We start from the raw sequence: 16420 nt of genomic DNA on the forward strand, positions 1-16420 counted from the left end.
TCCTTAATGTCCAAATACATAACCCAAATTATACAAGTCCAATGCATTTTATCACCTGTCACTTGTCTTTGTTGCTATGAAACTGGTTTTCTAAGATCTAACCTAAGCGTAATTCCTAGTGTGTTTCGATTAATTAACAAGAACCGATTTGTGGATAGCTTGGTTTTCCCGACAGATGTTACGTGGATTTTCGAAGAGCCCCTTTTTTCTTTTTCTTTTTTTTTTGCAAGTCTCTGTATGCGATAGAATTAAATCTACCGTTGATGAATCTGGCAAAATTACAGTTTTGATAAAGACGCAAATGAAACATAAGGTAAGACGTGGAACGTAAGATAGTTTAGTTTAAGGAAGAACGACTTAATCTTAATTTAATATTGGGGCAGTGCCATAAAAATGGATCGAGGTTCAGGCCCCAAAGACCCATTAGCTCCAAGGACTTAGATAATTGATATATCTATTATCCTATTATGGCTAAACATTTGCGCCATCTAAGATCCACCTAATTTACGAAATAACCACAGAATTGTAATTGGGTGTAGTTTTAATTTATTATTTAAATTGAACAATCTTTTTCCTATCAACCCTAGGTTTAAGTTATGTTTAAAAGGAGTCGGACTTCACTTCTGCAACCATATTTTACGTCGCCTGAAGAAAAGAAAAGTCAGGGTGCGGGCGAATATTCGATCCGCTACTGTTTCAGTTAGTGGTGGAAAAATTTGTTTCTTCAGCCGGCAGAATTGTGTTTAAATAAACTAGATTCCTCATTTTTATAGATAAAGTATGCAATTGAAAGTCTTTTTAAACAGATATTCAAAAAATCTCCTTTTTTTAGAGCTTCCTTAGGATAACTTGAACCGAATTTTGTTTCCAATTAGACGGACCAGCCAGAATTCAGAGTGGTTTATTAAATCTATAACCTGTCACAGGATGTGGATGATGATTAAAAAAAATGAAAACGAAATTATGACTTCACAGGTGGGCAGAAAGTAAAACTATTACAGCTGAACTTTGCTTCTGCAGCACAGTTTTCAAAACTTCAAATTCAGATTTGCAATTTGAAGAATGTAGCTAAAAAATGGAGTAATCAAAATAGTGAATATTCGGTGCACATCCGTTTCAAATCAGAGTTAGAATACTCATTTCCCTAGCCAAAAAACTGTGAATAAAATAAATAACTGTTTCCTAATTACGAATTGGCATAAATATTACTAGTTTCTTATTAACTAGTAAAACTGCACTTTTAACATCTGTCTTTAGACAATCCAATAAATTCTTTTCCAGAAAACTTCTAGAAACATTTAAAATTCTTTGGCGGAATCCGTTTAGCGATGCCGTTTGGTCGCTGTCATTTGATAATATTTACTGTTATCCGGCAGTACTGAGCTTTATCTAGTCGTTATAAAACACACTTGTTCTAGTTTTCCTCAATGTAATCGAAGTGGGAAGGTTCCTCAGTTGAGATGAATGGCGAAGATTCATCTTAAAGATCTAGATTGATAATAGATAAACGTAATGCGTCTAAGAGAAACTTAAAAGGAAGGAAATATGTGCATATAAATGCTATAATGTATAAGATAAACTCACAGGGGTAAAAAAAAGCTAACGGAATCCACGGAAGGTACTATTTGGCGTTGATGAAAGACTGGTAAGGCAGGGTCGTATGCAGGAATTTCCCTCAAGACCTGGAGGGAGTAAAATAATAAAAAAAACCTTATTTGATAGTTCAAATAAGATTTGTCAAAAAATTCAGGAAAGTTTAGGATTTCAGGGGGCCAGACCCTTGAGACCCTCTTGCAAACGTCACTATAATAAGTCGTCAATTTGTAAGGGGCTCCTCATGTGATCCAGGAAATATGTCAGTATTATACCAACATAACCCACTTCTATGGTTTACCAGTCTTCTGAATTTAAAAATAAATTTGATCATTATGTTTTAAAACGAGTGAAAAACAACTTTAAAATACAGATTCAAGAGCCGAAAAGCTCCCTATCCGGGTAGTGCATAGGAATTAAAAAAGGTAAGGTAAAGGATACGGCATTAGACTTTACAGTCCGTACCGGCGGTGCTGATCTCCGTTTCTTGGCCCTTCAGCCAGGAAGTGCAATGGGGGGTTGGGGGCCAGCCATCCTGTGCTTTCGCACACCCTTCCTGTTTACCTTCCCCAGATTTCTCCAGGTACCCATTTAAAGCTGGGTCGACTCTGGCTAAGCTTACAGAGTCACACCACTGACCGAGGTGTGTCACACCAATGACTTGTACTTACTTGTACTTGGGTCACGTTCGAGCCTTGTCCAGGCCCATCGTGGCATCCAGAATTTGTCGACATGCCTTTCTCCATTGCTCTCTTTCAAGTGCGATTGGCTCGATCAACTGGATCCATTGTCTATTCCATCGGTGCCCGTGCTTCTTGAAACCTCCCATTGGCTCGAGGTCGGCTCTAACTGTTGATAACCATGTCTTTTTTTGTCCTCCAGGCTTCCTCTTCCAGTGCGCAAGGGGTTGGCATTTCAAGCACTGTTTGCTGAACGAGTCATCCGGTCGGCGCAGTGTATGCCCGAACCATCGTAGGCGTCTCGCTTTGACAACATCAGAGGCAAGTGGTATATCACCACATCTTCTTCTGATGACATCGTTACGGACGCGGTCAGAGAGACGCAGGCCAAGAATACAGCGAAGACACTTGTGGTGGAAGACATTCAGGTTATTAGCTTCCCCAGCTCTGAGGGGCCACGTTTCGCAACCATAAAGAAGCACAGAGAGGACCAAGGCGTTATATATCCGGAGCTTTGTTCGAAGGGAAATTTCATTTCGTAGCCAGAGGCACTTCCGAAGCTGGATGAATGCTGCCCAGGCTGCGGAGATGCGGTTTTGTATTTCGCTTAGAGCTTCGCCCTTGGGATTTATTAGGGAGCCTAGATATTTGAAATTCTGGACGTCCTCGATTGGGATGCCATTCAATGTGATTGGAGTTTCATCTAGCCCAGAGGTGCGCATCGATTTTGTTTTCGATTGGCTGATCTTTAGTCCAGTAGCAAGGGATCTAGCAGCAATGTCGTCTATCATGAGCTGTGCTTCTATTATCGACTCAGCCAAGATATCCACTGACCACGAACCCGCGTCCTCTCAGACAAGGGATCCCGAATCCAGCGCACCAGCCCACTTGGCCAGGACAGAAATAGAGATGCATAGGAATTAATTTTGGTTGGCCATGTTTCTCTAAGAGCTACCGAGAACGGGGAGTTTCAACAAAAAAAAGGAGGAATGATAAAATCCGGACATTCCAATTCATACATTGCGATGGATACAGAGGATAATATTACTCTTGGTACACAACTATTCTATTAAAAAGTAAACTGTATTCGAAATTTAATATTAATAGTTTTTGCGCTTTTTTGTCTTTTTGGCGCATATTACGCATAGTTTTATTTTTCGTACGTCACCTTGATTTGTTTAGTTTGAGCTGCTTCTAGTAGTAGTAGACCTAGTATAAAATGTTTTGATCTTTCAGTTGAATTTTTCTCTGTTTGAATTTTAGCTCTTTCTTTAGTGGAAGAAAGCTTCATTTTAGTTATATGTATAGTACCGGGAGCATGGCGGCTTCGCCACCAGGCCCCTGCAATCGGCATGCGGCAGGCTTTTATGTCCGAATTCTTATTGTCGCTTGTCTTCTAACCGCAGACAATTTGAGCCTTTTCTTGATGTCATGACTTCACCACAGGTTCGATACAGCCACCCTGGGAAAAATAAGAATTTCTTAAAGTTGTGACCTATTTAGATCGTTTTGTGGCCAGAAATGTCAATTCACCAGTTTTAAGAAGAAAAAAAACTATGTGGCTGGTTTTGAGGCCGGGCCCCGGCATGGCTATGCGACAGGGTTGTATATATTGATTCTCATTGTCACTTTTCTTGTAACCACAGACAATGTGAGCCTCTTCTTGATGTCATTGCGTCAGCATAGGCTAGATACAACCAACATGGGAAAAATACAAATTCTTCCTTAAAGTTGTGGCCTTTTTAGATCGTTTTAATGGCCATGAATGTCAATATTCCAGTTAAGAAAAAAAAACCTATGTAGCCGATTTCGAAACTAGGAGGCACAAACCATAGGAGGCACAGACTATGGAGGGACCTAGTCCTTGAGGGTCCATAATAAAAACTGGGGCACCCTCAACCGAGACCGTAAATACAGGTGGAGGAGAAAGAAGGCCTCTCCAATGTACACTTAACAGGGCCCACCGGTGTGTGCACAGATCCTGTGAATTACAAACCTTTTTCAAGTAATGGGTTAAATTACATGGTAATGCAGAACACCATCGCAGGAGGATTCTCTATAGGAGGATAACTGCGGCAGGGCGTAAGACCCAGATCTATAAACAACGGCCTCTGCAAATGGCAGCTTCGAACCTTTCAGGGTACGTGCAAGACGGGGGACCTTGAGGTCAACTATCCCCACTTTAGGAGTGGTACCACTCGAGGAAATTATAGCCTAGTAAAGGAAGCAGCATTCGCACAGGATTCTGATTAATGGATAATTCTTCTGGGCTTGAACTGTTTTAGTGGGCGTTTTCGGGCTAAAAAACCTCTTCCTAGCTAGTATCTTCTATGGGTTGCCTCCTCGTAGTAGCATAATATTTGTAGGCATGAATATATAATGAGTGTAGGGTAATAGGCTTGAGAGTGTCTGAGCTGGATTTCGACTCTTGTTGATAGAAGAAAATCGCTAAGCGCTGAAAACAACGGTTTGAACAAGATGGGCCCAGGATTGCACAAAGCCTCCATTCATGCTGGAAATTCCACGGACTTCTTGCTGCCCGGTACTAAGCTGGCTTAAGCGCTTCAATATAGATTTGCGAAGATGTGTTGGTCCCCGCCCTGCACTGGTATCCGGAACCATTGCGTTTCCTGAGCCCGAAATAATTTCAATGATTTAAAGAATATGAAAACTGAAACTTGGAATGTTACGACATTAAAAAATAACTATCGTATCAACATTTTGACTGACTAATTCAGACGATTCGAACTGGACTTATTAGCAGTTTCAGAAACTCATACCCCCGGGGTAGGAAGCATGAAATTAGGCGATATAGAATTTTTGCTCCGGCAGGAAAGATAAGGTACATAGACAGGGAGCAGGGCTCGTGATGAAAGCTGCTAAGTCTTGTTTAGGCTGGGAAGGTATTAATAATAGAATAATAATAGCTCATTTTATGACTAAAAAGTTCAGGGTATCAGTTATAGTTTTTTATGCCCCTGTAGAACCGGCTGACGGATATACTTGTGAATAAGATGGATTTTACTTACAGATACAGAAGCAAATGGACAGGGTCCCAGGTAGAAATATGGTGTTTTTATTAGGAGATTTTAACCCCCAGGTCGGCAGGAATAGAGGAGGAGAGTACATAGCTGTGTAGGCTTCAGGCGGCCTAGTGCTACGGTTAGCTGTTAGGAGTTAGTAGGTAGTTACAGTTTTTAGGTAAGGTTCAAATACATTTAGAGCAATTTACTTCTTCCATTGGAATTGAGAACCTATAAATGTAAATAATCGATTCACTTCTGTTTCAGGAGCCGCCTGAAGTTGTCGAGCATTTGTTAAGAGCCGCTACTAACAGATAATTTTTACAAAAAAGGGGAAAACAGTAAATCTGGGACTATCGGGGGTAGCCACAACGTATCCCCCTTTTATATTTGCTTTCCCCATATAGTTAGATTATGAGCTGCGTCAATTTTGACTTTACTATATTTATAGCTTTAGTTATACTCCCTGAAGTTTATTTCTAAAAAGGGCGGGGGAGTCAACACAGGTAACCTTTATGAAAAAAGGAAGACGATCATCAAAATACGATTTTAGGGGGGGGGCGGTTGACGTAAGTCCACACTAACGGTTAGCCTCTATTTACATCTTCAGAATAAACGTTGGCCAAATAATATGAATAGAGCCCGTTCTTTTTCTGGCCAGGGTTTTCACCTTGGCTTTGCTTGCCCTGGCGTAACAAGGCTTTGATATATCTTGTAACTATTCACGGCATGTTCTTATGCAGCGCTTTGATGTCTGAGTGGCATGGAGAAAAAAAGATTTCTAAATTTCTTGTGAATTTGAAGATTGAAGAATTTTTTTTCTGATTAAGTTCTTGACTTTTGTCTTGTAAGATTATGCAATCGATTTTCAAACTTCATAAAAATAAAAGTTTTTATTTCATATAAACTCTTTTATAAAAGTTTGAATTTTCCGGGGGAAATTTCCGTGGGGGGATTTTCTGTGGAGGGACGCTGGCTCCCCTCTATAGACCTAATTTGTGACTCCCCCTAGAAGTAGTTAAGGATTGTTACTCCTTGGAAAATTTAGCTCAAAGGAAAATTATCGTAAACAGAGCATTACATAAAGGGTACAATGCAGAAAATGATAATCAAGAATAAATGATAAGTATAGATTAGGTTGGAGGAGGAGCGTGCGTAGCTGTGTTGGCCTCAGGCGGCTTGGTGCTGCAGTGAGTTATTAGTAGTTATTATACTACTAATAACTCACTAGTATTAACTCAATAGTAGTGAGTTATTCGTAGTAGTAGTATTGTATAATCTCATGTATACGTCTTTTAAAAAACAATTATATATTTTTGGATTCTTTTTTAGCCTAACGCTTCAAATATTGTCTCAAATCTTTGAGATATCGTACCAGGTGATTTATTATTGCGAAAAAAGGGCACTTTTCTGGTATATCCCATTTACCTACTTACTTTTCTATATTTGTATTTCTATCGGAGGCAAAAAATACCTACAAGTTTCATAATATAAATACCTACAAGATTGGTATACCTACAAGATAAAATACCTACAAGATTGACTAATCTAAAGCTAAGAAAAATGAAAAAAAAATCTTACATTTCAAGCAAAGCTACAGCTCCGTCAAACGCCATTGGCTCAATAACATTTATCATATTTCGTCGCAAATCTAATTTAGTAAGACTGGGCAAGGACTTGAAATAACCATTAGCTCGAATTCGAGTTATTTCATTGCCAGGAAGTAACCTAAAACAGAGTTTGCTAATCAGAAAAAACATAAAAAAAAATATGTACCATAAAATATGTATTCCCAGAATTTTATTTTAAACGTAACTTTCTGTGCTACACGGTTAAGCTACAATACCGAAGGTTAAAGTATTTCACGCTTAAACAAGTCCTTTTACAGTAGGCTGACTTAAAAATACATAGAACCATCATAACCGTCATTTTAAATCATCAGAGTCATAGGCAGACTATAAAAAAAAACTTAAAATATGGAATGGAGAGGGAGATCGATGCTATGATCAAGCGTGAAAGGCTTTCTAGAAAAATCTTATTAATTTATTAATTGCTCATCCACGAATTCCATTTTGTTGCTACCTTGTTGATTTTTCAGTCACGTAACCAAGACTTACGTCAATCAATAAATAAATTAATTCATTTACAGAAAATAGAAAAAATACTAAGCTTTAGACCCTCCCCCCCCCCATAAAAGGTTCTTTGGCCTGTGAGAGTGGGAGACTAAACATTACCTTAAAGAATATCACTAAAATCAAACAGAAGCACAAGAAGAGAAAAAGAGGGAGGGAAGGGGGGGGGGAGGAGAGAAAAGAAAACAACAATAACAAAACAACTCTTTTACATGACTATATCAAGAGACAGTCATTCGTTAAGATACATAGCAAAAAGAATAAATAAAGGAAATGGAAAAGAGAATATAATGGACTGAAGGAAAAAATAATAATAACAAAAATTGAATAACAACAACAAAAAATATCATGTCAATCAAAATGCATTGACGTAAAAGTTTATATTTAATGCCGTGACGGCATTTACGTCACGTAAATATCATTTTACGTATGTAAAATTAAATTTGCTCCATATGATTACATAGCGTCTTTAGTGATGCAAGATTGATAAGGTTTTATGGTGTAGTGCGAAACAACCATTATATTAGGGAACAAATGTTAAACCAACTTACCAATATAATTTAATTTTTTTTTTCTGATCAAAAGTGAACTAGGTTAAAATTGTAAGTCAAGTAACGATAGTCATTCTATAGTGGCGTCCTTTCATGGTTAAGAGGTATACGCAAAGAGAAAAATAAAGATTAGCCTCCTATACTTTCAAAGATATATGATTTATACAAAAGTGTGCTTTCATTCCATTGGTTAGTTTTTGTGACGAAGGTCATCTTATATCAATTTATACAAACCAGATATACAGTAGAACTGATGATAATTCCTTAATAATCAAGAGAGTGACCAAAATGAAGCAGATAACAATATACAATAGAGTTAAGTATGTTTAATCCTGAAAGTAGCCAAAAAAACTAGGTTAAATAAGTAATTGAATTATTTCTGTCAAATTCAGAACATTACATTCTGGAAGTTACATGGATGTTTAGATAGTTATATCTGGGTATTACATCCAGATAGTTACATCTGGGAGTTATATTGATGTTTTAGAGGTGTTGATGATTTGGAGGTCGTAAGGAAGGATTTAAGGGAGATTGGAACTTCTAGGTTTAAAGAGGGAGGCTTTAAACGGAATTGGGAAGGAAGAAGGGCGTGCGTAGCTATGTTGGCCTCTGGCAACTTGGTGCTGCAGTGAGTTGTTAGTAGTAGTTGCAGTCGTAGTTTGGGAAGTTATGATTTTTTCAACTGTCAAAACAGTCAAACCATCAGGGCCGATTACGTCCCCGACTTCATTATAGTTTATGGAGTCCATGTTAAAAGAGTCACTAACTTTGCCAATCTTAATTCCGTGAATATGAATAATGGCTCCGCGGAAGCAGAACTGACCAGCCGAATTACGAAAGCTTCTTCTGTCACTGGAAGACTCAATGCAGTTTGCAGAATGCTCTATGTAGTTGAAGACTCAATGCAGTTCGGCACACTAAGATGCGCCCATACAACTCATCTGTTAGCTTAGTCTGACTCTATGCTGCCGAGACATTGCTCCTCCAATCCACCATATTGTATATGATAGATATTTGTCAGCAGAAATAACTCCATTGAATCGAGGGGCTTTGATGTGAAAATTTTGTGAGTAACAGAAGACCACTAGGTTTTGACATCAAGTGCCATTTTCAATTCAGACTACCCAAAGAGCCCTCATCTGTTTTGGGAACCTAATCTCAACACCAACGGAAGTTCCAACTCAAATTATGGTCAACTTCAACCCAGTATTATATGGTTGGTCGCGCCTGAGGAGGCAAACCTCGTACCAGATGCAGGGAAATCCTAAAGAAGCTCCTGAAAATGTTTAACATTGCTGGTGACGAGGCTTACCTCATAGGAACAATCGATCCGCCTCGATAAGTAAAATTGCGAAAACTATTGCGTCATCCATGATATGGAGTTTAAGTTTTTGGATTTCAGTGTGTATTTTCTTATTTTGTTTTACTAATTTTCAGCCCAAGTTTTTCTCATTGGTTTAATTCTGCAATCGTTCTTCTTTTGATTGCGGGTTGAAGATTCCTCGCTAATTATACAGGCAAAAAGCAGCTCTCTTAGTGCAGCAAAATAGGCTGCAATTTTTCCTGTGAATTCTTAGAACCCTTTTCTTAGTTCTTCTTTTAATTCTTGTTTAAAACTATTTAAAGCCGGATAATTTTCGTATTCCCGTTTTGTTTTAACAGCACAGTATTTTTTTTCATAAATAAAGAAAAAATTTGGGGCATTGGGCAACAATACAATCAGAATTTAATTATTAATATATAGCAAATGATTATTATGAAATGAGAAAACATTATAATAGCATAGTTAGAATTATTTTTACAAGTAATAATTATTATTAGATAGCGAATTATTACCTAATAATGTGTAATAATTTATACCAATTGAGCATTATTATTTATATTGTAATTATTACTATTATATACAATAATTTAGTATTATATAAGAAATAATAACAAAATGTTAACAATTTAATTATGATCATTAAATTATAAAATAATTCCATTCTACGACCGTAGTAGACAGCAAACAATTATTTTGTCTTCACGTGGTTCCCTTTACTTAGTTCCTCTTATTATTTTTCTTATTTTGAGAAATATAATTCACATAGGAATTCTCAGAAATGTATTATTAACAAAATATTTTAAATTTACTTCTTCTTCTTCTTGTTGGATTCTTACGGAGACGTTCATCACATGAATCGAATTCTGAGCCCTATAGTGCATTGCTGCAACTCATTAGTAGATAGCGAACTATATGTATTATTTTATAGCAAGTCAGAATTATTATTAATATTGTAATGATTATTATTACATGCAATAAGAATATAAGAAACAATAAAAAAATGTTTACAATTTCATTAAGATCATTAAATTATAGAATAGTTCCATACTACGGCCATAGTATACAGAAAACAATTTTTTGTCTTCGTGTGGTTCCTTTTCTTAGTTCCTCTTATTATTTTTCATGTTTTGAGGGCTAAAAAAGGTCTGAATTTATTTCAGAGCTGATAATTTTTAGCCTCAGGTATTTCATTGGCCTTGTTTCCTCTCTTATCCGTTATGTTAAGCCATACACAAACCGTGGCCTTAATTCACCAGAATATAGGCGGGAGAACGCTAAATATATATTTCAAAATCTAGGACAGCAATTTTTGTTCTTTTTTCAAATTTTTTCAATGAAAATACCTTAAAAAGATTTTTTTGGATATCTAGGGGAGGGAAAAAATCTAGGGGGCGCAAAATACCCAATACTCCCTCCAATATCTGAAGCCCCTGGCATCTAACTTTTCGCATTTGAGCGGTAGCAGTGAGTGAAAACAATACTCTAAAAAAATTTATATTTCTGAAGAAAATTGATTACTTTTAATAAAAAAAAAACGAAAATTAAATACCAATTTGTGACTGAAATAGCTAATAAAGATATGGAGCAAAATGTACATCTTAAATGACAAAGTTATAATAAAAAATAAGAATCAAAATTATAAAAAGACAGGACAGATAAAAAGCCTTTCTTGTTATTGAATAAAATTGCTCTAAATGGGATAGTAACTTTTCTCTTTCGTTTTATCACAGAGCATTGGACCACATTAACTTCCAGTTCATTACTTTCAATTTAAGGACAAACTTTTGGAATTGTTCCCGGCGTTTTAGATTTAAGGACCCTAATGTCCTTGTTGAGAGGAAGAAAAGTTTGTATTTCTGCTTGTTATAAATAAAGCTTTATCTGCATTCAGTATTTATTTTGTTGACATCGGCAGGAACTTTCTTTTCTGTGAGATTGTTTTTATCAAAAAAGAAGAATTGTTTTTAAAGACAGCTAAAGGACCTTAAGCCCTTAATATAGGAGCGTAACTGCGGCTACTTAATGCGGCAGTGTTGATTTGCACAAGCATGATTTGTTTTTGTTTTCAGTTTTTGAGCGCAAATAATTCCTCCTGTTTCAGGAGTTGATCTTGGACGACTTTTGGTACAGATTAAATAAAAAAACAAGTTTAAAAAAAAATGAAAGTAAGGAGCGACATTAAAACTTAAAACGAACAGAAATTACTCCGTATATGAAAGGGGCTTTTTCTCCTCAACGCCCCGCTCTTTACGCTAAGGTTTGACTCTTTCTTTTAACTCTACTTTTTAAAAACAGTAAAAAACTTCAGCGTAAAGAGCGGGGCGTTGAGGAGAAAAGTTTTTTTTTATCTAATTTCTGGGTGTTTTTGAATGAATGCATGTTTTGATCTTGGCTCTCCGCACATAAATGATTAAAACGAAATTTGTTTTCGAAAAACGAAAACGAAACAATTTTTTTTTTTTTTTTTTTTGGCTAAATGGCTTTCTCATAGTTTAATCGGAAGATTTTAAGAATCACGGGGACTTCGGGGGAGTAAGTCGTCCCCAAAGACATAGTTATAAGGTTTTTCGACTATGGTGAATAAAATGGCTATCTCAGAATTATTCAGAAATGAGCATGGGAGGGGGCCTAGGTGCCCTCCAATTTTTTGTCACTTAAAAAGGGCACTAGAACTCTTAATTTCCGTTAGACTGCGCCCTCTTGCGACATTCTAGGACCACCGAGTCGATACGATCACCCCTGGGGAAAAAAACAAACAAAAAAGCAAATAAACACGCATCCGTGATTTGTCTTCTGGCAAAAAATTCGAAATTCCACATTTTTGTAGATAGGAGCTTGAAACTTCTACAATAAGGTTCTCTGATACGCTGAATCTGATGGTGTGATTTTCGTTAAGATTGTATGACTTTTAGGGGGTGTTCCCCCTATTTTATAAAATGAGGCAAATTTTCTCAGGCTCGTAACTTTTGATGGGTAAGAGGTAATTTTGATGAAACTTATATATTTAAAATCAGCATTAAAATGCGATTCTTTTGATGTAACTATTGGTATCAAAATTACATCCTTTAGAGTTTTGGCTACTATTGAGCCGGGTCGCTCCTTACTACAGTTCGTTACCACGAACTGTTTGATTACTATGTTAATGTAAAACGATGCTAATGAGACAATACTGATTAAACGATAGTGACAAAAAACAATAAACGATAATGATAAGTGATGAAAAATGCTATTGAAAAATTCAGATTTTGACCGTTTTGCAGTTTTTCTTCCTTTTTTTCGGGTTTCAGTTACTGTGAGGACATGCTTTAGTATATAGCAATGGTGACTGACAACAAAAGTCAGACCTAAAAATGATCAAAATCGGAAGATCCAAAATGTATTCGTTACAGAGTCTGAAATGAGAATATTGCGTCCATCTCAAGGTGGTACTGAAGAGGGGTGCGGAACCCCTGCAGTATTTAAGCGGCTGTATTTTTCAAGAGATAAATTCCGACGAATCTTCCCATTTTTAGGGGGAGGACCTTAATACCTTCTATAGAACAGCATTTTTTTCGATTTCCAGACCTGCTTTCGTTTAATATACACAAACAAGGACTGAAGTTTCTGTTTACCACTTTATATGCTAAAACATACAATAACATAAAGAGATGTTTTCTTTTTCGTGGATAAAGGCTTTGCGGACGTGAAACTAAAATTTTCGAGCTTTTCTATATATATATATATATATATATATATTTCCAATGGCTTGATTAAAAGTTTGACCCATAGCTTATATATTTTTATTTCAGTATACTTATAACAAAGTATACTTATATACTTATAAACCATCCAGAATTTTTGTTCGGGGGGGGGGTATTTTCCTTCGGGGGGAGGGTTACAAAAAAATCAAAAACGCATCAAAAATTTGTTTATATGCATTTTTGTTGGGTTTTTAAGATTCAGACAAAAGTTTTTACTGTTTTAAAAAGTAGAGTTAAGAGAAAGAGTCAAACTTTAACGTAAAGAGCGGGGTGTTGATGAGGAAGCATCTCCTTTCATATACGAAGAAATTTCTGTTCGTTTTAAGTTTTAATGTCGCTCCTTACTTTCCGTTAAAAAAACTTGTTTTTTTTATTTAATAAGATATAAGAAGATAATGAACATCAACACATAACAACAATATCCAGATTAAATTTCTTCCATGCTATCGACATCAGCAAAATCTCACAGCGTTCTTACTTTTCAAAAATTTTTACTACTTCCCTGATTTTCTTTTCAAAAACTTTCTAACCAATTTTTTATTCAGACGTAAAAGTTTATGAATTCAGAAACAATACACGGCCTGTGCAATCAAGTTTTTATAGTTGACGATCATAAACGAACTATCATATTTTCCATCTCATCAACTAGAGGCTCCTAAAATTTCTATTAGTCCTAAAATATTTTCAAGTCGGGGCATAAAAAGTTCATCCATTGCGTTGCATGATTTAGTGGAATTTTATTAGATCTGCTTATTATTATTATGTTTAAATTATTTCTTCGATTAGGTTTATTATTCTGAGAAAAAAAGACTTTTTTTCTTCTTTATAATATGCTTTCCTGCCTAAAAAACTAATAAAGAAATAATTACAATTCGGTTGTGTACGGAGGAACGTCCCGAGGAAATTCTTTGAAGCCTCTGCTCGAACAATCCACAGTTGTGCCTTCACAAGTGCAGGTCTTTGGACATGGCAGATCTTCAAGACAAGAACTATATCGATATTCTTCACCTGGCAAAAGAAAGAAAATATGTAATTTTCATAACATAATTTTGAATTTAAGCTGATTCACGTTGCCATTTTGTAACGTAAAAATGTAAAGTAGGCTATGATTCGTCATCTAAAAATAATCACCAATTAGAATCAAGCTTACATTCTTACAGATCTTAAGTAAACTAGTGGGATAGGGCTTTTTATCCAATGTGAAACAACTATCAAGATGTTGATAAACTGTAGACATCAACAAAGTAGGGCTACAGACCCAGCCTCTGAAGCTGGAGTGAGGTAGACGCCACAAAGTGCCAGTTCTAGTAAATTTTGAGGGTAATCACTCTGTTTTCTAACCTTAGGCATAAGGAGGTGATGGCAAATAATTTTATGCAAAAATAATGTATGTTTTATCATTAAAAACAATGATAATTACTTTTTTTAAGTTTTCATATTAGCCAGAATTTTAAGAAGGAGAACACACAGTCAGATGTTGTAATGCTTAGCCAAAATAACGTAAATCGTTTCTTTTTCGTATGATTACTGTCCTTACAAAAGTTATTTAAAGTAAAGTATAAAGTATTCTGTTTAGCATAATTTCTATTTTTTATATTAAATTTTATACAGATTTGTTATTCTCTGCTTCTTTTTTTCAATATTTAAGGTTTTCATAGCACACTCACCTGATAATATATCTTAGGTAATTATCTGCTATTTTCATCTTTAGATACTTATTATATCTTATCTTAAAATTAATAAGAGAGGGTTTGTTTGGCATAGCCTCTGTCGGAAGGTCGTGGCGACTGTACTCTGAACAAATCTCGCTTTTAGGTACTCCTTGCATGTAGTTCCCTACTGCAAGCAGTCCAGAAGAGCAAAACATTAAGGGCGGCTCACATTCGCTTAGCTCTGCAAGTATTGAGCATTGATAGTTCTCTGATAGAGCAGATCACTCTGAAGTTCAGAACCAATTTAAAATGCAAAGGGGAGCCAACTCAAATATCAAGACAGGCCAAGTTTAGCCTATTCCTCCAAAGATCGGTTTCTCAATTTTTTCACATTTGTATCTCCCCTTACTCCACCCCTCCAAAAACAGAAGAAAAAACAAACCTTCAACTACATCAGTTGAATCGTCCCTGAAATAGTAAGAATGTAATAATCAAGGTTTGGACGATTCTACCGAAACCCATTAACAATTTAGCAGTAAAGTTATAAAAACAGACATTCCTCGATTTATCATGATTGTAAACAGATCCGAATAGAAAATCAAAACAATAAGCCCATTTCCGTAGATTAAATGAAATCGAAATAAAACAGACCAGAGTTGTCACATCTCCATAAGATTCATTATACTTTTGATAGAAAAAAAATATTATTTCGCAGACGTGAAGATAGGCCAAGTTTTCTGTGTATTTGCTCAAAAGGGATTTTTTTTTCAATTTGTTTTGCAAATGTCATCCCCCTTAACCACAACCAAAATACCTTGAGTCTAAAATTGAATTCTAAAAAGCTACCTCAAAACATCAAGAGGAAAAACAGATTCGAAAAATCTTTAAAAAATAGGGTAATTACACCAAAATATCTTTGAAAAATTGTAGGGAACGCTAGGAAAAAAACGACCGATGAGTACAGCCTGAGTTGGTATTTATTCATTCCTAGGACCAGTGGCATAAAAATAGTTTGAGCTGAAACATGAAACAACTTCGGCTAACTTCCTAATGCAGATATGAATTTATTATTAATTAAATTTAATTAATTCATAATAATTAATTCATTATTCATATTTATTATAATTATTATAAAATAAATATAAATAATATATAGTATAATATAATAATACAAATAAAATAATATATATATATATATATATATATATATATATATATATATATATATATATATATATATATAATATATATATATATACAAAATATATATATATATATATATATAATATATATATATATACAATATATATATATATATATATATATATATATATATATATATATATATATATATATATATATATATATATATATATATATAAAATACATTTATTATAATATATTAATAACAAAATATTTAATTCTTCCTCTTTTTCTTGTTGGATTCTTACGGAAACACTTTCACATAATCCTAATACTTAAATCAAGTTCCGATACCTACAATGCATTGCTGCAGCTGATTCGAGCTCTGGGTCTCAGCTATGACCAAGCTGAGATCAGTCCCACAGCGGCAACACTGGATCAGTTAAAATTAGTTCTTCAAGATAGTATTTTTCCATCAAATACGTCATAGAGTAATGTAACGAATTCTAACTTGTCATTTAGAAACCGTCATATATTAAATTATGATAATAACAGCAATAAACTTAGAACAAAAAATGAAAC

The 16420-nt window shown here is 35.3% G+C and overlaps 1 protein-coding gene across 1 annotated transcript in view; it reads right to left on the reverse strand.

The window, feature by feature from the left end:
- Positions 1-16420, reverse strand: part of LOC136027684 (protein slit-like) — a 184324-nt gene that overhangs the window by 141483 nt on the left and 26421 nt on the right. The window contains exons 5-6 of the mRNA XM_065705131.1: positions 13913-14051; positions 6878-7024 (exon numbers count right to left, since the gene is read on the reverse strand). Coding sequence (XP_065561203.1) covers positions 6878-7024; positions 13913-14051 — 286 coding nt within the window. The remainder of the gene's footprint in view (positions 1-6877; positions 7025-13912; positions 14052-16420) is intronic.

The sequence above is a fragment of the Artemia franciscana genome, chromosome 5 (genome assembly GCF_032884065.1).
Source record: "Artemia franciscana chromosome 5, ASM3288406v1, whole genome shotgun sequence".
Lineage (NCBI taxonomy): Eukaryota > Metazoa > Arthropoda > Branchiopoda > Anostraca > Artemiidae > Artemia > Artemia franciscana.